Genomic DNA, 21,287 nt, shown 5'->3' with positions numbered 1-21,287 from the left:
ATGGGATTCAACATTTATGGAAATATCATACATTGTGTACAAGGATGGCATATGTTGAAATTAGTCCTTTGGATTCCTGATAGTAAACGTGATCACTAACTGAATACATACAGATTTTTTTTTCCTTATTCATCACATGAGGAATTGATATAGAACATCTGGAAACTATAATGATGCAATCTGGATGTTTGTAACAGAACACAAATATGTATTACACTTGGTTTGGTTCCTTTTCAACTGGATTCTCTCCGTGGAATATCTAAAAAAAAAAAAACTTCCTGAATACAAGACTTTATTAAATAAGGTATGTCAAATTATCATTTTTATGTTACTGCCGCTGTTGTACTTTGTTTGCTAACTCCAGTTATAGACGTTTGGTATAATTCATTGTCCACGACTTTAAATGTTTGACTCGCATAAGTCAGAGTCTTTCAATGTGCAGTTTGCTGTTGTACATTGTGTGAAACAGACCCAGCAAACAAAGTATGGGATTTCCACAAATACGTCGTACATATGGTCTATGTAGAGATGATTGTGGTATTATTGAGCCGGGTGACAAATTCTCTCCCTCTTGCAAGGAGATAGTACGTCCCATTTACTTCCACCTATGGTGGCCAATTAGATTTTTGTATAGATTTTTGTATAATTGTGTGGACATTTTCTTAGCATGTTTTGGATTCTGGGGACATAGGGCTACTGGAAAAAAGGGAATGGGGGGAGGAGGGGGTCACACCCAGAACATGAATATTTTAGCAGTGGTGCAGACATAAAGACCAATATAAATACAAAATACAGTATAAGGAACAGCACACACACACAAAAAATACAGTTTTGCATTTTACAAGGCTACTTACAAACACCTATCTTAGCAAATTAATATGGGAATTTAGTTACACCATATGGCCATATTCGGTATATATGTATTTATTTGGTATATATCGGTGGGTACTAACTTCAACATGGGAGATTAAAATGCTAACTGCAATACTTACTGCTTAAACTGCTTCCAAAGACTCTCCAGAAATGTATTCTGTGTCCTGTGGTCACCAGTAAAAAGGCACTTAGAGTAGAAGAATGGGTTTGCTCAACCTAAATGGAATCTGATCTGGACTCTAAAAATACATAGAAACAAAAAAATTGGGGACACACCTGGAACATACATTTCTCAGTAGTGGCGCTGGCGCTGCCATATAGACCAAAAAGTAAAACTGTTCTTTAATCTGACACTGGGCCACCTGTTTAAAATTGAATACAAATGTAAAATTTTAAATACAAAAAAATGCCAATGTGTAGAATTGCAAGTACTTACTGTATTTAAATTGACTTCGACATATTTCCAGACATTATATATTTGTTTGTGTGCTAATTCCCCACAGTGACAATGGGGACATGAGTGGTCCTTGGAATTGAATATAATATATGTGATGGAGCATGGGGATATTGATGGGAATAATAAGTACATTTGGAAATGAAGTTGAGGATATAAAGAAAGCTTCTGAGAGCCCAATAAGATGAGGAAAGAGGAATGGGGATGAGAATAATAGAGATGACTATGGATGAAAAAAGACAAGAGGTTGATAAATAAACACTAAGATGGAGAACTACATGACAGGTGCATAGTCGCCATATGGGCAGGTGGAATTCCCCCTAAAATGTACCCCCAAAATACACTGACACTGAAGTATGGGTCAATATGTCCACAGCTTTATTAATATTGATAACAATAAATTAAAGTCATTGCCCAGCCCCCTTCCCACCATATAACATCATATGTCCCCAAAATAAAAGGCAATGACCCATTATTTCTGTAAATATAAATAACATCAACATCCATAATAACAAACATCATCAACATAATATAAGAGCCAAACTTTGTTAAATAACCACAGTAGGTGCATACTCGGTTACCCCTACCACACACCAGGTTCTGAGCCACCACCAAGCTCGAAACCTACTAAGGTTCATAACGAACCGTTTAACCAAACTCTTCACCAGCAGCCTAACTGCCCTATTCTATTTACACTGCCCCAGAGCCTGTTTGTCCCCTAACTTTTCTTTCTCTAGCCCCGCCAGTGTTACCAAACGGGAGCTAACACCCCTAACCCTTACAAATGGGAGGGTGGGAGGGACAATTTAGGCCAGGTAAGCAGATTAAAAGTGCTTGTCACTAAAATGGCTGCCTATTTATACTAGGCCAACCCCCTTTTACACTCTCACTCCACTCCCACATGGGGCCTTCCCCCTATGCCCGCCTCCTAGCTCTGTCAAGCCCCTATTCCACTAAGCTGCGCTTTTGTTCCATAGGGTACAATACACGTTTTTCTTCTTTCCTTCTTTCCTTTTCCAATTTATTTCATTTTCTCTTCTGTTTTCCATTTCAATTTTCATTATTACGCTTGATATTCTATGACAGGCTAGTACTTTGTGTACAATTTTCTTAAAAGTTAATTATTCTACTGGTCTAGAAGATTTACTCTTTTTACTGTGAAAGAGAAAGAAGATTATTAATTGAAGAGATTGGGAAACAAGAAAATAATTAAGTCTGGATGAGAAGATAGAAAACAGGTTGAGAAGAAGAGAGAGCCCCGACTCTGAGAAGAGAGAGTAAAAAGGTTGATAAGTTAAGAAAAAAGGAAGGCTGATAGAAAAGGTTGAGAAAAAGAGAGCAGAGAGTGGCATCTTTGGAGGTCTCAAGATTAACATGTCAGAGCACTCTGATTGGTGTGCTTAAACCAACCAATCAGTGTGCTCTGAGTCATATTGCACAGCGTGGGTAAGCTTTATAAGGCTTTTCCACTATGTCCCTCCCTAGTTAATTCTTTTTAAGGTGCCCCACCATGGGGCATGGAAAACCTGTGTCAGGTCCCCCTTTATTGGATTAGCAACTGGGCAGCAATATCTGCCCAGTCGCTAGTCTTTTCCTATGATAGTGAGCAGCCATTAACTGCTCACTGTTTAGCTGTTTAGTAGAAATGCCCCTACTTGCGGCACAGTGGGGAGGGGCAGGAGTTATGATTTAACTTCCCTTTTTTTTTACTAATGCTAAGTATTTTTTTTACTAAGTATTAGTATAGTTGTCTGAAATTACCAAAAGAAAAGGCTTTCAGTTTTTTACTAGATAGCTTCCTAATCCTTGTGGGATTGACATAAGAACACCAAAAAGGAGCAATTTACTAAACAGCTCCCTTTTGGCACCTTTAAATATGGCAGTCTCACAAGAGTACCAGTTTAGACAGTTACCTACTATACGACTGCAAGATGCAGCCGTGTCCCAAAAGTGGGACAGTTGGGAGCCCTGATTATATTCACAGTGTTTCTATATTCCAAACTCCACTCCTAGAATATTAGTTTTGGGAGAAGGACTGAATAGAAGCTGCAAATATCTCATATGACATATACTTTTAACATACCTACCAACTCTGGTGTCCTAAGAATTGGACGAAGTAAAGGGAGCGGGCCAGTGATGCATTCGTGTCACTGGCTACAACCCAAAAGGGCAGACCCTGTAGGGAGCATAGTTTCAGCGCTCCCTACAGGGTCCAAGTACCCTAATCATAGTGCAAGCATGTCTATTGATGCACTCGCGCACTGATTGTTGGGAACAGTTTCCTGGTGTCCCCAAAAGTGGGACAGCAGTGAACTGAGGTGGGATAGGACATGAATATCGTGACTGTCCCATCGATTTCAGGGCGGTTGGCAGGCATGTATACATCAACCATACTACACTGAGATTAGGGGCCTATCTACTGCACAATGTCTGTCACTCAATACAATATGTATTTTTGCAGTATGACTTTAACCACCGTGCATTATAGAATTTGATTACATAATCTGGTGTAATATTTTGTAGTGTATTTCACTTTTACAAGCCAGTTTTTCACTGGCAATCAAAACATTTCTAATTTTCAAGATTTTTGTATCTATATTAAACAGAAGATTTACAAATAAAGTTTTTTACATATTTTTTTATTTTGTAAAATTATTAAACCTACACTGCCACCTACTGTCATCCTTAGTTCTAGCAGATAATTAGGAATAGTAAAAAGGTGTAATTTCCTATATCCAAGTATTAACATAGATAGTTATGATTATTATTACTGGTATTTATATAGCGCTAGCATATTCCATAGCGCTTTACAATATTATCGAAGGGGGCGATTTAACAATAAATGAGACAATTACAAAAACTTACAGGAACAATAGGTTGAAGAGGTCCCTGCTCAAACGATCTTGCAGTCTATAGGATATTTCATATTTATTAGTGGAAATGCTTGCATTTATCCTATAAGGCTGTACCTTTTCCAATGAGGTTGCACCTTGCATTCATAGTGATACACCTGCTACACGTTCATTACATACAAAATCTAAAAAGTTTATATGTTGTGAATGAATGATTACATTTAATTTTCTCTTTGTGTACTTTATGGAATTTATCACCAATACAAATCTCCTGCATGTTCTGTTGTTGAAGTGTTCTATTCCAGATAGAAAAGAACATGTATAATAGGTCAGGGAGTAGGAGCAGAGCCCTGCTTGTAGAATCAATGAATGCCTCTGCCTCCCTACCTCTCTCCCCAGTGTCCCTCTCCGCCTCCCATTGTGTGTGGGGTTGGCTGACCGTTTTTGTGTATGGTGCAGCTAAGTATGATTGTGAGTGACAAGGCCGAGTGTGATTGGCGGTATTGCTGACCGGAAACTTGGTGGTCCTAAAGAGAAGCAATTTGACTGCATCATTGGCATGTTCAGACGATAGTAAGGTCCCTCTCAGTCCCCACCCATTGGTGGAGGGTGGGGGCTATTACTGAAAGATAGAAAGGGGAGTTGACATGCAATTGAGTCCGAATATGTATCAATATTTGATATTTTTTTCGATATTATTCAAACTGAAAATGATCTGCTCTAGTTAAGCCCTTAATGACTGTAATTAAATTGATCTGAACCATTAAGTGGCTTATCAGAAACTATTAAGCTGATGATAAAAGTGATTTGCTGGAATTCAATTGAGGCTAAAATGATGTAGCATACTGAGGAATAGTATGTGTCCAAAGCACATGGAAATATTATGCAAGTAGGAGTTTTAAAAATAATAGTATAGACATTTTTTTATGTAATGTTTAAAATGTTAAATATTAAGTTAGATCAGTTAGATCATCTTAACCCCTTAAGGACACATGCCATGTGTGACATGTCATGATTCCCTTTTATTCCAGAAGTTTGGTCCTTAAAGGGGTTAAGGCACTATAACATCTTCATCCATATAAAGTTGTTAGGGTGCCAGAAGGCCCCCTACGCACTCTTACTTCAAAACCATAGTTGCATCCAGCACTGATCTCCACTCCCCCCCCCCCCCCCCCCCGAGACGACATCCGGTTTATCGCCTTGAGGTAAGAGTGTGCCAGGGCCTCCTGGCACTATAGCAGCTTAATTTAGATCTTAGTTCTTTAGGAGCCTGGGATGCAACTTTAAGCTTTTCCATGGTGATAGACCTAATTTAAAAGTTAACTAAAAGTAGAAATAACCAAAACATCTTCTTTGTAAATCTACTTCCAATAGCAAAGCAATACTCTAATGTCTCCTCACAGGTTATCGTCAAAATGATGTCAATACTTTATCTCCTACCTGTTCTCTTGCATCATGGTTTATCAGCTCCAAGACTTACGGTAGGTACTAGGTTGTATCTGGTGCAATGCATTTTTATAAAACTTTATTTAGAAAAGGAATCTGTTGGCTGTAATTATATTTAGACCAACAGGGCCACAAGTAATCCAAGTATCTTAACCTAATTATGCAGAAATAGGGGTAAAAGGAAACATTGTAATGCCTACGCTTACAAAGTTATTTATTAAAATGAGAATTGTTGGGAAATCAAAGTTAATTCAAAGTGAACTCACTAACAATTCTCACTTAAGTAAATAACCCTGTATGAAAGGAAAATTTGATAGAAAAAAAAAGAGGCAGAGAAAATGATACGTGTATGGGAATAATATAACATAAATAGATAATGAACATAGTCAGGATATCTGAAATGGGACTAATTGTAAAAACTGAAAGTAGTGATGCAGCCAACAGAGGGACAAATATAGAACTAATGTCAGGAAAAAAGCATGGGACTGCAGGAAAAAAACATGGGACTAATGTCAGGAAAAAAACATGGGACTGCAGGCCCAGTTACACCTGGGGGGCCCAATGCAGCTGTCCCGTGGCTGCGTGGCCCCGCTGCCCGCATCCAGGGGAAAAAAAAGTTCTCCCCCATGGGCCCATGGTGCTGGTATTGCGGCTACAACGGGGCCCACACACTTAGTGCTTTAACAGCACAACCAGGCCCCTTTACGGCAGCATGGGAGGAAGTGTAGACCATGAGTCACTTCCTCCCACAGAGACGATGAGCTGCGCGGGAAAGAGGCAGATACAGGAGGCAGTGTGAGAGCCAGCAAGCAGAGCCAGACCCCAACTCCCAAGCACCCTAGCCAGCACACTGGACCCCAGGAAAGGTACTAGCCAAGGTAGGAAACTGGCTTTAAAAGTGTAAAGTTTGTGTGTGTGTGTGTGTGTGTGTGTATGTGCATGTGAGTATGTCTGTGTGTGTCAGTATGTATCTGTGTGTGTGTCAGTATGTCTGTGTGTGTGTGTCAGTATATCTGTGTGTGTCAGTATGTCTGTGTGTCAGTAGGTCTGTGTGTGTGTCAGTATGTCTGTGTGTGTGTGTCAATATGTATATCTGTGTGTGTGTGTGTCAGTATGTCTGTGTGTGTGAGTATGTCTGTCTATGTGTGTGCAAGTATGTCTGTCTGTGTGTGTGCCAGTATGTCTGTCTTTGTGTGTGACATCATGTCTGTCTATGTGTGTGTCAGTATGTCTGTCTATGTGTGTGCAAGTATGTCTCTGTGTGTGTGCCTATAGCTGTGAGTGTCAGTATGTCTGTCTGTGTGAGTCAGTATGCCTGTAACAGTGTGGAAAAGGTGGGCATGGATGGTGAGCTGATTGACTTGATTTGCCCCCCAGACCTAAAGCTGCCAGCCCTGCCCTGCCCCAAGAACATGCACACAGATGAGTTACAAGTATGTTATCAGATGATAATGCAGAACAACCATGTAGCATGAGCAGAACAACACTGTCACGTGAATTGTCAGAATGGTTGAGTAGGATCTGTTGGAGAGCGAGAGACAAAAACTGAAACTGGATGATGCTGACATTCATGCTGATGACAGAAGTCTTGATCTTGCCAAGGAAATAGGGAGAAATCTTACAGAAAATGCATTGATGTCTTGCTTATTGCTGTCTGTTTCTTTCTTCTCAAGGACAAAGAAATCTGCATCTTGGATAATGGAAAATTACATTATAAGATAACAGTTCTACAGGACAGGCTTCGTTTAGGAGACCTGCTGCTTCAAGACCTCATTAATAATAACTATCACTCGGTAAAGAGCAACGTCTTTAAAAGCAACATTGATAGAAGAAAGACAGTCATACAAGTCCCTCCAACCAGTGGGAATCTGATCGTTCATGATGAAGGTGGGAACGGAAGCCCCTTTTCTGCAAAGTTTTCAGTAGGCACCTGTAGGCTTAACTAGGGAATTTATTTAAAGTGCAATATGTTTAACTAAAAAGGCATTCCTTGCTTAAGTTTACCACCCCATCTCATGCACATACTTTTTATTGCATTATATCTGCCACTGTTAACCACAAATATTTTAATTCTCTGGATTCTACTGTGATTTTAGTAACATTGTGCATTCCATTAGCTTGATCTTCACCTGCCAATCATTACAGAAAGAGCATAGACAAAAGAGAAGATACAGGAAGAAAGCTTAGGATTCCCCTTCTCTAGCGCAGTGTGTACCCTGGCATCAATGTTGTGATCAAGATTTTATCCAGTGGTTTAATTTCTGGAAAAGACATGGTTTCCCTTTAATCCTTGCAGATTGTTCTTCTGTATTTGAAAGAGGAAAAAGGGAGAGCGGTTATTATCGCATACAACCAACACCAGAGAATGAGCCATTTCTCGTGTACTGCGACATGACTGATGGCGGAGGATGGACTGTGATCCAGCGCCGCAGCAATGGGAGAGTTAATTTTAATAAGTACAGACATGATTTTTTACATATTTGTTTCTATCTAACAAGGAAATACATTAGTATTAATTTTAACATATTCATATTGTCTTAAATGAGTATCAACAATTTTTCAGGGTAGCTCTGTTCGTGGCAAGTTACCAGATTTCTTCTAGGGTAAATAATTTTTTTGTGTGGCCATCCTAAATACAATGGACTCTAAGCGCTGTATTTTTTGATATATAGGGGCTAAATACATAGTCTTTTTACTCCCCAATGTGTGATAAAACACTGCCTGCAGTCTATATTCCGCCTGTCACCCAGAGCAATGTCCAGGTGACCAGCAGGAGGGGGCGCACAGAGCTTTCCCTTCCTACCAGTCACCAGCTTAATGTGGCCTACTTACCGTGGTAGAGGATATTTTTTTATTCTCTCCCAGGGTGACAGGAGGCTACACAAAGCAGCAAACACCTCTCTATCAGACTGTGTAGAGGAATAAAGAAGATCCTCTACCCTGGTCCCTGAATGCACTCTCCAACAGGGAGTCAGAGTGACGAATGGGGTTGAGTCAAAGAGGGGGTGCAAGAGACATTTGGCAGTTTTTTTGACAACTGGCTGTTCTTTAGGGTGTTCTTTTCGTAAAAAAAGATTTTAGTTAAAAAAAATATTTGCTCACCTTATATTCTGGTGTGTCATATTCCAAAAACCCTGTAAAAAGGTTTTAAAGTGAAACCTGAAACAGCCCAGGATGACCTCTAAATTACCCTACATATATTATATTATGTTTAGATTTTGCAGCACTCTGATTAGCCTATTCTGCACATTTTTTGTTCTTCTGATTAGGTTTCCAAATCAGAAAATCTCGACCGAAATTTTGCCAAACCGGCAATCAGCCTAAATTCGGGTGTCCCAAAACAACTGCTATTTACCGAAAAAAATGGCACAAGTCAATTGATTATTGTTGTCTGCTTATAACTAAATGGCTGGCATAATGCATAGGCACTTACCTACCTAATTCTATTGTGTGTTTTTATTGCCAATGCTTCATAAGGAAACCACACGCACAAATGTTACATCTTGTGAACAATTCCCAGATAAAGCAGATTGATTCTCAGTTTGGCACAAACTGCTCCCAATGGAGGATCCCCTAAAATGGCAGCACTGGAGTGACAGTTTTTCTTTAAATTATACAATTATGGGTCACTAAACAAGATATGAGAAAACATAATTCTGCATAAATATATTATACTTTAAGTTATATATTTATTTTTTCTCTCCATTAACCAGACATTGTTCATTGCTTTGCAGAAAATGGGATGACTACAAACAAGGATTTGGTTCCTTTAAAGGTAAAAACGATGAACATTGGCTTGGGAACAATCACATTTATAGCCTTCTGGATAAAAGTAAGTACATTGATGCAGGTTTTAATCCATTCTTTATCCAGTCACTCTGAGAGTTAATGGTTTAATGGCAGATTGCTTACTGCTCATTCTATGATTGTCCAGGAGAAATGTCACTGCAAATTGATCTCATGGACTGGAAAGGAAACAAACGATATGCAATCTACGAAGAGTTTAGAACAGGAAATGAACAGGTAAGAACAGCCTCCCAAACAGGGTGGACAATTAAGGCCCACAGCCACATTAAACATGTTTATTTAGAGGCAAACAAATAAATAACCAACAAATGTGGCAACAGTTCCCAAGGCTAACCTCAGTATAAAAGCTTGGTGCTAAATGTGCGTGTGGGTATTTTACATACTCTCATACCTATGGGGTACATGTCACAGGGACAAAGATCACAAGTCCTAGGGCAGCATTTTCTGTCTATTGTTTTATTGTGCTGTTACCTATAACGCTGGTTAGTCTCTTACAGAATGGCATGAGTGGAGTTTATTTTGTACTTTGTCTAATAAGCACTGCCAAAGTGAGTCATGAGGACTCCATACACACAATGTTTGAGACTCACCTATTCCTGAAGTAGCCCACTCACATTGCCACTCCTACCTCTCTTGTCCCCACAGTACAGCACTGGGTGCTGGATCCTGGTATATAATTTTTATTGTCACTGTTTTTAACAGAGTGCATACCTTGAAAGGGAGCAGGAGAGAAATGTCAACGCGAGCACAGCTCTCCCACTTCCCTCTTAGACCACCAAGGAAAATCACAAGGAAATAAGAGCTTTGGCTTTTGGGGCCCAGTTGGACCCAGCTAAATGTCTGTAAAATTAATCATTTCCTATTTGCAAACGTGTACTCTAGACACCCCAATGCTGGTAAATAATAAATAAAAAAGCTTCATTATTTACCTTTACTTCCTCTCTGTGCAGGTCTCCATACAGCTAGTGATCATCCCTTGACATAGATCATAATTTCCGATGATCTCAGCCAATTCAATGCTTTTCCATAGGGATGAGCATGCATGGCAATTGCTGTGTTACACCAATCAGAATCTCTTCATAGAGATGCCTTGACATGTTGCATCTGTTTGGGGAACGTTTTGTCAACTATATGCAGAAGACGAAGACACTGGAAGTCAGTTGCTGCAAAGTTCCAGGAATGCAACAGGATAGACCTCTAGTGAACTTGGATCGGCAATTACTAGAGGTGACCTTATGGACAAATATAACCACTGCCTTTTCTCAGAGAAGGCAGTGTTTACAATTGTCAGACAGCAGGGACAGGCTCTATGCACCAGAACCCCTCCAATACGCTGCAGTGGTCTTGGTGCATAGAGTTAAAGTATATACTTTTCTATAACACTAAGTAAGTTATTTCCTTTAAGGCAAATTGGTATTCGATTATAACCATCTAATAAAAAAATTAAAAAAAAAACTCTTCTACAGTATTCTGAAAATATTGCATGGAGCTGTTGATACATTTGAGGTTTAAGATATATAAGATAAGATATAACTGAAAATAATATGCTGATGAAGCAAGGTGCCATTTTATGTATATGACAAATATATTTGTATATTTTTTATTTTTTTAGGATAATTACAAGCTATGGGTGGGCTACTATTCAGGCACTGCTGGAGACGGCTTGTCTGGGGGGAGCAACTTTGAAAATCAATGGTCGGCATCATTAAAGGGAATGCCATTCAGCACTTCGGATAAAGACAATGATAGATTCATTCACGGGAATTGTGCGCAGGAGAACAAATGTGGCTGGTGGTTCAACAGGTAAGAAAGCCAGATGACCCATAATTAACAATTTAGATTTTAAAATGTGTTTTTTTTTATTATAAAGGGACGATTAATTGCATGTATTTTTGGGGGAGGGGTGGGGTGGAATAATTATTAATCTTTAAAAATGTATTTTAGACCACATATCTTTGAATATGTCTGTAAGCATTCATCTCCCATTATATTGACCTGCAATGGATTCTACCCAATTTAGTACTTAGTGGGTTAAATCACTAAACCGATAATTTGGGAGAAATTTGATACCATTCCTTTTCTTCGAGGTTACTATTTTGCTCAGCTACAATTACAAGTGATTTATAGTACTGATTGCTTTACTCAATTATAATTTGATTTAATGTGATGATAATGAACATGCTACATACATATTGTACATGCATGTTTTATCCATATGCACATTCATACAATGAAACGTTTGCTCCCACTATAAACAAAGAGCCTTATAATGCTATAGCCAGTGGCAACTAAAGTATGCATGTTTAACAGACGTCAACGTTCATTGCTATTTAGCCTGTTTGAGGCAAAAATTTAAAGAACGTGGGCCACAGTTTATGATTTTTGGAAAGGCTTTTCAAATGATTTAATATTTTTGGATAAACTTTAAAAAAAACTTTTAAAAAAATATTATAATATCAAAAATATATCACATAGGAGGTGGAGCCAGCTCTTGACCGGAGTACTTGCATGCTTGCAGCGCTCTGTCTCAATGGATTGAAACCGCATACAATTAAAGCTTTATCAGGGGTATTTCTGGCATACAGACTATCTACAAGGACTGCTCTACCTACGGGGCAGAAAACAAAAAAATGAAAGCAGGCCCGACATGGTGTTGGATCTCTTGAGATTTTTCAGCCACTTTTGGCTAGCTGCTGCTGTATAGAAAGGAGAATCTGGGCTTTCAGGGACCCCATAAATCTCACCTTTCGGTAAAGGGGGCATCTACTCCGGTGACCATGGCCATTCTAACAATACTCTTGGTGGTTCATCACAGCATACCGGCAGATATCTCCCAGGTGCTGTAGGAAGTCAGAGGACTTAGCATTGTGGAGGAGACTGCAGTGACCCACGGTGCACAAATTTCTAAATTGACGAAATAGGTTGGTGACCTGACCATAGCTTATGACCATCTGGAACACCAACTAACTGCCTCTATTGATCTATTGATGAAATTTAAAAGTGGGCAAGACAAAGCTGCCTTATTGCCTCTCGTGCATGACTCTACAACAAAGGAAATCAATTTAATTACTTACGTGACGTGATCATAACACTATCTTGTATGAGATCATAGTAAGGCTGATTTAATACAGTGTGTAAGCACTACAACATAACACACAGTCTGACAAACCAACTTATTATTCATATGTGCTATGTCTTTGTATACATCTTGTATACCATGTTATGTCAAACATGTGTCTGCCTGTGGCATAAATAATTAAAAACAATAATTTTTATATGTATATCTATATTATATAAAAATAAATCAACAAATAAAAAAAACGTTTTTTTCAGCAAAATATTACATTTCAAACGTTTAACCAAAATGTTTTAACTACTTGTCAAAAATATTTAAACCAAGGCCATGATTGGACAGTGAGCAAGGCTCCGTAACAGCACTGCAGGAACTATGATTGTATGTTCTCAAAGGAAAACAGCTAACAATCACATATTCACAATTTAAATACCTTTATATTAAAACAGAATATCCACTTGATTGAAAAGAGAAGAATGGGAAAGCTAAGAGCATAGACCGTGCAGGGTTGTGAAACATAAAATTATTATCAGAAGCGATGGGAACACCCAAGTAGGAATGATCAGGAAGAGGTTTGGAAGGAAGGGTTCCATTACAGAATGTTGACTTGGTTATGGAATCCATACCATGACTAATTTCTCTTTCTTCATTTGCTTTCTTCCCTCTAGGTGCCATATAGCCAACTTAAATGGCGTATATTACAAAAATGGGAATTACACTGGTGAATATGACAACGGAATTGTTTGGTCCACTTGGCGAGGCTTGTGGTACTCATTGAAACATGTATCAATGAAGATCAGAAGACCCACATTTCTCGATGTGGGCAGTGGAACTGGCATAAATGGTTAATTGAATGTAATTGCCAAGGACAGGCACCAATTGCACTGATGTCCGCTGAAATAGTGCAAAAGCAGCTAGAAACAGCTCCTGTTAAAATATATTGTTATATTTTTCATATTATTTACTTTGCAGAATTTAGGAATAATATCTAGGAAAATTATACTAATCAGACAGAATATCAAAATACATGTGAACTGAAGCTATATTTGCTTGTATGTGAAATTAAAGCCTTGGAATGCCCATCCATATAATGTTTAAAACACAGTAAATGACATTAAATGTATCTGTTTCCATGTGATTTTATTTTTCCTCTTCACGTTAACAAGGTTAATCCCCTAAGGAGTGAAATATACAGAATTCACAGTGAATTTTACATTTAAGGCCAAAAAAGCTGAGGTGGCAAAATTCTCCAAGTCGGCTATTTTTACATTTTAGCTTTACGCATTGCAGCACTTCCTCTCCTGACTTGTGAACGGGAAACCACACTGGAGTAAAGCAGCCCACAGCAGCTATCGCAGCTCCTCCCCTAGACCTGTAACTGGCCATCCCGGTTCCCACTGGACCCCAGGGAAGCCACACACTGCTAGCTATACAGAGCTGCAGAAGAATCCTTCCCATCATACAAATAATACACACATACACACACACACACACACACACACACCACTGACAATCCACATGCATGCACACAACCACACAAGCAGCCTCTCACATGCAATAACACAAGCAGTCCCACACATACAAACACCACCAAACACACAATGTGACATATCATATACACACACAATTCCATAAGCAGCCCCCATACAGAGCCCACATTCATTGGTATCATACACAATACCACCAAGTACTCATGAAAATATACAACATAACAGCCCAAATACGCACAAATACAATGTTACAAAGCAACTGCAGAAACCATAAATGACACAAGCACAATACGGCAATACTGTATAAAGCCTCAATTCAAAAGAATAAGACTGGCCCGCCAAGGGACTTCAAGATCTTGTTTTGGCATGGTGCTACTGAAAGGCTGCCTACCCCTGCATTAACACCTTCACTACTGAGCACTTTTAAACAGAAAAAAATATTAGTATAAGATTTATTTGAAGCCAGGGATGCACAGCTAGCATAAAGCAAAACACTGCCATTTTGTGTACAGATTGCTTTTTCAGACAAACGTAACAATTTTCTTTTTTTTCCGCTTATTTGTTTATCCTTTATAGAAAATATTTGGGGATTGAAAAGATTTAGTCAGTATTGTCAGGATCGGGACAGGGATCCAACACGCAGAGTACAAAGGGTAGCAGGTACGTATACCGGACCTTAGAATGGCCGGACTTAACGTAATACTACATATAGAATGGTCAGGGACAAGCCGAGGTCGAGGGAACGAGAAGACAGGTAAGCGCGAGACAAGCCGGGTCAAGGATAACAGAGAAGACAGGTAAGTAATAACAAAGCCGGGTCAGAACCAAAAGACAAGAGAATACAAGAGCACTGTGTGACTAGGCTGGCTAGAACCACGACAGGGCAATGAGCAAATGCTGAGAGCTCCCTTAAATACCCTGGTTCTAGAGACTAATCACGCCTCCGCCGAGACCTGATTCGTGTCCGGGATTTGACTGACAGGTCGGGCTAGAATAGCGTCATGACGTCGACTATTGAGCGTCACGTTACAAAAAGGCATAGTTCTCTCGCGGCCGGCGTTTACATGCGCGAGGGGACCGCGAGGAACGGGAGAATCATGCCGTCTGGATGGAAAAACGTCTAAGTCTCTACCCGTCTCAGGGGTAGAGACTACAGGTACCCTGACAGTACCCCCCCTCTCAGAAACGCCCACCGGGCGGAAGGAACCGGGACGAGATGGAAAGCGGGAATGAAAAGCCCTGCGAAGACGAGGAGCATGGACATCCTCCTGTGGTACCCAGGTCCTCTCTTCTGGACCATATCCCTTCCAGCCAACCAGGTATTGGATTTTCCCCCGGGAGATTCGAGAATCGATGATGGAGTTGATTTCGTACTCCTCCTGACCCTCAACCTGAACAGAGTGAGGAGAAGAGACCTTGGAGGAGAATCTGTTACAGATCAGGGGTTTTAGCAAGGAAACATGAAAGGAATTAGGAATACGTAAGGCAGAGGGGAGCGCTAGGCGATACGCAACAGGATTAATTCGATTCAGAATCCTATAGGGTCCAATGTAGCGAGGAGCGAATTTCATAGACGGTACTTTCAAACGAATGTTTCTAGTACTCAACCATACCCTATCACCAGGTACAAAACTAGGAGCCGGCCTTCTGCGTTTGTCAGCGTGTTTTTTATACAGTATAGAATTATGTAGGAGAATTTGTCGAGTCTGGTCTGAACCGAGGGAAGAATGGAAGGATGAAAACCATAATTCATGAAAAAGGGGCTAGAGCGAGTTGAATCGCAAACAAGATTATTGTGTGCGAACTCTGCCCAAGGAATCAGACCGACCCAATCGTCCTGGTGTTCAGAAACAAAACAACGCAGATATTGTTCAATCTTTTGATTGGTACGTTCAGCGGCTCCGTTAGACTGAGGGTGATAAGCAGAAGAAAAATTCAATTTAATGCCTAGTTGAGAACAGAATGATCTCCAGAAACGTAAAACAAACTGGGAACCTCTATCAGAAGTAATCTCGGAAGGTATCCCATGTAAGCGAAAGATCTCTTTAGCAAAAATCTCCGCTAATTCAGGTGAAGTCGGAAGTTTAGGTAAAGGCACGAAATGAGCCATCCTGGTAAACCTATCCACCACTGTGAGAATAACAGTGTGCTTTTTCGAAACAGGCAAATCCACAATAAAATCCATCGCCAAACAGGACCAAGGTTTTTCTGGAACTTCCAGGGGATGTAAGAGACCACAAGGAAGCGAATGAGGTAGTTTAGTCTTAGTACAGACCGCACAGGCTCCGATAAAATCCTTAATATCCCTCCGTAAAGAAGGCCACCAGAAATCCTTAGAGATCAAGGAATATGTTTTGCGAACGCCCGGATGACCAGCCACCTTACTCTCGTGAAGACACTGTAAGAGCTCCAGTTGGAGTTCAGGAGGAACGAAGTGTCTAGACGCAGGAGTCAGTCTAGGTGCCAGATGCTGCAAGCTCCTGATCTGATCAAGAAGCGGAGAATGGATTTTGAGAGTTGTGTTAGCGATAATATTACACTTAGGTACTATAGAGGATAAAACCGGCTCAGATATGGCAGAAGGTTCATGTTAGCGAGACAAGGCATCAGCTTTAGAATTCTTAGAACCAGGCCTATATGTGAGTATGTAATTGAAGTGAGTGAGGAATATAGACCAACGGGCCTGTCTCGATGATAATCGTTTAGCCTCCCCAATATAGGATAAGTTTTTATGATCCGTCAAAATGGTAACAGGATGCAAAGTCCCCTCTAATAGATGTCTCCACTCCTTTAAAGCCATGATAACCGCTAGGAGTTCCCTGTCACCAATGTCATATCTGCTCTCAGTACCCGATAATTTTTTGGAAAAATACCCACATGGATGTAATGGTTTATCCACACCCAACCTTTGGGACAGGATAGCACCTATACCCGTCTCAGAAGCGTCAACTTCGAGTAGGAAAGGCAGAGTAGTATCAGGGTGAACTAAAATTGGTGCGGAAGCAAACAGCTCCTTGAGAGTCTTAAAAGCCAGAAGTGCTTCAGTAGACCAATTCTTAGTGTCAGCCCCTTGTCTGGTCATATTGGTGATAGGAGCAATAATAGAGGAGTAACCCTTAATGAAACGTCTGTAATAATTAGAGAAACCAATAAATCTCTGAATGGCCTTGAGACCCTTAGGTAAAGGCCAATCTAAAATGGATTGGAGTTTCTCCGGATCCATTTCAAACCCCTCTCCAGAAATCACGTAACCAAGAAAGATAGTCTGGGATTGGTCAAAGCTACATTTCTCTAATTTGCAGTACAAGCCATGTTGAAGAAGTTTGTGCAAAACCCTTCTGACCTGTCCGTGGTGAGTCTCAATATCCCTGGAATGTATAAGTATATCATCGAGGTATACAATAACACAGTCATGTTGAAACTCCCTAAGAACTTCATTAATTAGATCCTGAAATACCGCCGGGGCATTACAGAGACCAAAAGGCATTACTGTATACTCATAGTGCCCATAACGAGTATTGAACGCAGTCTTCCACTTAACCTCTGCCGCCAAAGACCTGAACTCTAGTGCGTAATCCACAAGTGTTCGGTTCTCGTGTCTAATGCGCAACAGTGACCTAGCTGCATTGACCTTTCTGCCAGGGGGGTCAAAAGTTCTTTTAAAAGCAGCTACAAAGGCATTATAGTTATAGACTAATGGATTATCATTCTCCCACAACGGATTAGCCCATCTCAGAGCCTTCTCAATGAGTAAGGTGATAATAAATCCCACCTTTGCCCTATCAGTAGGGTAGGAACGGGGTTGTAGCTCGAAATGGATACTGATCTGGTTCAAAAAGCCACGACACCTTTCAGGAGAACCAGCATAACGTACAGGTGGGGTAACTCGGGAAGAAGCACCTACAGTGGCTACCTCTAGCCCTGAACTCACAGGAGGAATAGAAGTATTACGCATCTCCTCAGGTGGATTATTAGGACGTGATAGTAACGCCTGTAGTGCTAGTGCCATCTGATCCATTCTATGCTCCATGGCGTCAAACCTAGGATCAGGAGAACCAAGCTGACAGTTTGTACCTGCAGGATCCATTGGCCCTGTCGTAATGTCAGGATCGGGACAGGGATCCAACACGCAGAGTACAAAGGGTAGCAGATACGTATACCGGACCTTAGAATGGCCGGACTTAACGTAATACTACATATAGAATGGTCAGGGACAAGCCGAGGTCGAGGGAACGAGAAGACAGGTAAGCGCGAGACAAGCCGGGTCAAGGATAACAGAGAAGACAGGTAAGTGATAACAAAGCCGGGTCAGAACCAAAAGACAAGAGAATACAAGAGCACTGTGTGACTAGGCTGGCTAGAACCACGACAGGGCAATGAGCAAATGCTGAGAGCTCCCTTAAATACCCTGGTTCTAGAGACTAATCACGCCTCCGCCGAGACCTGATTCGTGTCCGGGATTTGACTGACAGGTCGGGCTAGAATAGCGTCATGACGTCGACTATTGAGCGTCACGTTACAAAAGGCATAGTTCTCTCGCGGCCGGCGTTTACATGCGCGAGGGGACCGCGAGGAACGGGAGAATCATGCCGTCTGGATGGAAAAACGTCTAAGTCTCTACCCGTCTCAGGGGTAGAGACTACAGGTACCCTGACAAGTATACAGTGTCCTTTATCATGCAATATTCCCCCCAGGAACTCATAAAGGCATTACTAGCAGTACAGCTTACTGAAAGTGGCAACAGAATGTAAACATGTCTGCATATAAGTAAAATTCACACATACAGAAACTACAATTAAAATAACATATTTTTAAAAAAAGTCTTTATCAATCTCTAGACTGCTAATGTAATGCTAAGAGTGAAGTAGTAGAATACATTCAATTCTCTCATCTCCATGACAATAGGAATGAGTAAACCCATTGAAACTTCCTTTACTTTTTGGAAGCAGGGGAGCAGACATTTTCGTCACACTTGCAGTTATTAAAGCAGTGGCTTCTGGCAGAGAAATGTGTTCCTCGATGGGCTGGTAATCATTCCTAGAGTATAAATGAGTGTGAGTGAGGCTAAATGAGTGTGAGTGAGTGGACTAAATTTCGTTTTGCAAAATACATTAAAGTAGAAACATTTATACTTGATTCTGGTAGTGAAGTCAGGGCCGGTGCAAGGATTTCTGCCTCCCCCCATATGCGCTGCCCACCATGTGACATCACAATGCCCAACCCATATGATCTGTCATATGAACAAACGCCAGTGCTGCACACAGTGTGTGTTTACATAAAAAAGCCTGCAGGGACAGGCTATAGACACCAGAACCACTACATTAAGCTGCACTGGTTCTGGGGACAATAGTGTTCCTTTAATGTGAGGTTGTAGCGGAATACAGTAAGCCTGTCCTGTAATATGCCTATGTGACTGTGTTCAGTATGTCATGCCTATGTTAATTTTCACATTGTTATAATTCTATGTATTAATCGTATGTTATTCGGTAGTTTCCATCCGTACACTATGCATATGGAAACTACCGAACTGGTACCCACCGAATGGAAACTACCGAATAACATACGATTAATACATAGAATTATAACAATGTGAAAATTAACATAGGCATGACATACTGAACACAGTCACATAGGCATATTACAGGACAGGCTTACCACCCCAGAGAGAAGTGTTTCAGCTATTAAGGTTCACAGTTCTCTCTAACCGCAGGTTAACAAGCTCGTTATGGATGTATCTGGGTGGCCGCCATTCGGTATGTGTACACGTGGCGGCGGCCATCTTACGCATGAAAATCTCAGCGGTGTTTGGTCGTCGAGTGTCTGGAACTCAAATCGGACACTCAAACAACCGAACACCGCTGAGACCTCCAGAGCTCCGTAACTACCGAACGGAGAGTCTTAACGAATCCCCATTTGGTAGAAACAAAGTACCGAACGAGGGAACCAATATCCAGGTGAATTGGAGTGTGGATGGCTAATATAACTGTATGTTTTTACTGCCGAACGGAGACCGACCACAGGGCCCAAACACATGGAACCCTTTTCGGATACCACCTCGTGTGCGGTCGGTCAAACTTTACCCTCCACCTAACTACCGAACCCCTGGTCCGATCTGGGTGAATTTTGGATATATTGTTCACCCAGATCAGGGGTACCCTAATATTCATGTTATGTGTGGTTTAGGGGTACATCCATGTTTGGGGTAAAACACTGTGTAAGTTAAGGGGATTATGAGTCACCCAGAGGGGAGGAGATGTGTGGGAGGTAACATGTTGTCAGGATCGGGACAGGGATCCAACACGCAGAGTACAAACAGTAGCCAGATACGTATACCGGACCTTAGAATGGCCGGACTAACGTAAGTAGAACAGTATAGAATGGTCAAAGACAAGCCGAGGTCGAGGGTAAGAGAAGACAGGTAAGCGAGAGACAAGCCGAATCAAGGGTAACAGAGATAAGCAGAGTAAGGTAAACAAGCCGGGTCAAAACCAAAAGGGATAATAGAATACACAAGCACTGAGTGACTAGAACAAGCTAGAACCACGACAGGGCAATGAGCTAATGAAAGAAGCTCTGTTAAATACCCTGTTCAGAGCAGTAACCACAACTCCGAGACGTCCTGATTGGTCCTGCAGCAATTGACTGACAGGTCGATCCGGGGGAGTGTCCTGATGATGACTTCCTGCCTAGATGGTGTAAAAGGCAGTCACTCCCTCGCGGCCGGCCTTGCATGACCGGATAGACCGCGGGGAAGGGAGTCATCAGACCGTCTGGATGGTGGAACAGCTAAGTCTCTACCTCTTTTGGAGGTAGAGACCACAGGTACCCTGACAGTACCCCCCCTCTCAGATACGCCCACCGGGCGGAATGAACCGGGACGAGATGGGAAGCGAGAGTGATACGCCCTGCGGAGACGGGGAGCATGAACATCCTCCTGAGATACCCAACTCCTCTCCTCAGGACCATATCCCTTCCAATCAACCAGATATTGTACTCTCCCCCGGGAGATTCGAGAATCAATAATAGAGTTGACCTCATACTCCTCCTGACCCTCCACCTGAACGGAGCGAGGAGGGGCTATTGTGGAGGAAAATCTGTTAAATATGAGTGGTTTCAGTAATGAAACGTGAAACGAGTTCGGAATGCGTAAGGTATTAGGAAGAGCTAAACGATACGCAACCGGATTGATACGGGTCAGCACCCTGTAGGGTCCAATATAACGAGGAGCGAACTTCATGGAGGGCACTTTTAAACGGATGTTCCTCGTGCTCAGCCATACCCTATCACCTGGA

The 21,287-nt window shown here is 41.2% G+C and overlaps 1 protein-coding gene across 1 annotated transcript; it reads left to right on the top strand.

The window, feature by feature from the left end:
- The first annotated feature begins 200 nt into the window (after positions 1-200).
- On the top strand, positions 201-13,477 carry LOC134597800 (fibrinogen-like protein 1). The gene is made up of 8 exons (XM_063444857.1): positions 201-304; positions 5,583-5,660; positions 7,299-7,512; positions 7,922-8,081; positions 9,360-9,457; positions 9,560-9,648; positions 11,045-11,235; positions 13,174-13,477. Exons 2-8 carry the CDS (start codon positions 5,595-5,597, stop codon positions 13,352-13,354), a joined length of 999 nt encoding a protein of 332 aa, XP_063300927.1. The 5' UTR covers positions 201-304; positions 5,583-5,594; the 3' UTR covers positions 13,355-13,477.
- The last annotated feature ends 7,810 nt before the right edge of the window (positions 13,478-21,287 follow it).

Source organism: Pelobates fuscus, chromosome 1 (assembly GCF_036172605.1).
Source record: "Pelobates fuscus isolate aPelFus1 chromosome 1, aPelFus1.pri, whole genome shotgun sequence".
In the NCBI taxonomy this organism is placed as follows: Eukaryota; Metazoa; Chordata; class Amphibia; order Anura; family Pelobatidae; genus Pelobates; species Pelobates fuscus.
The sequence above is the reverse complement of the archived record's forward strand: the minus strand, read 5'-3'. Positions and strand labels throughout refer to the sequence as shown.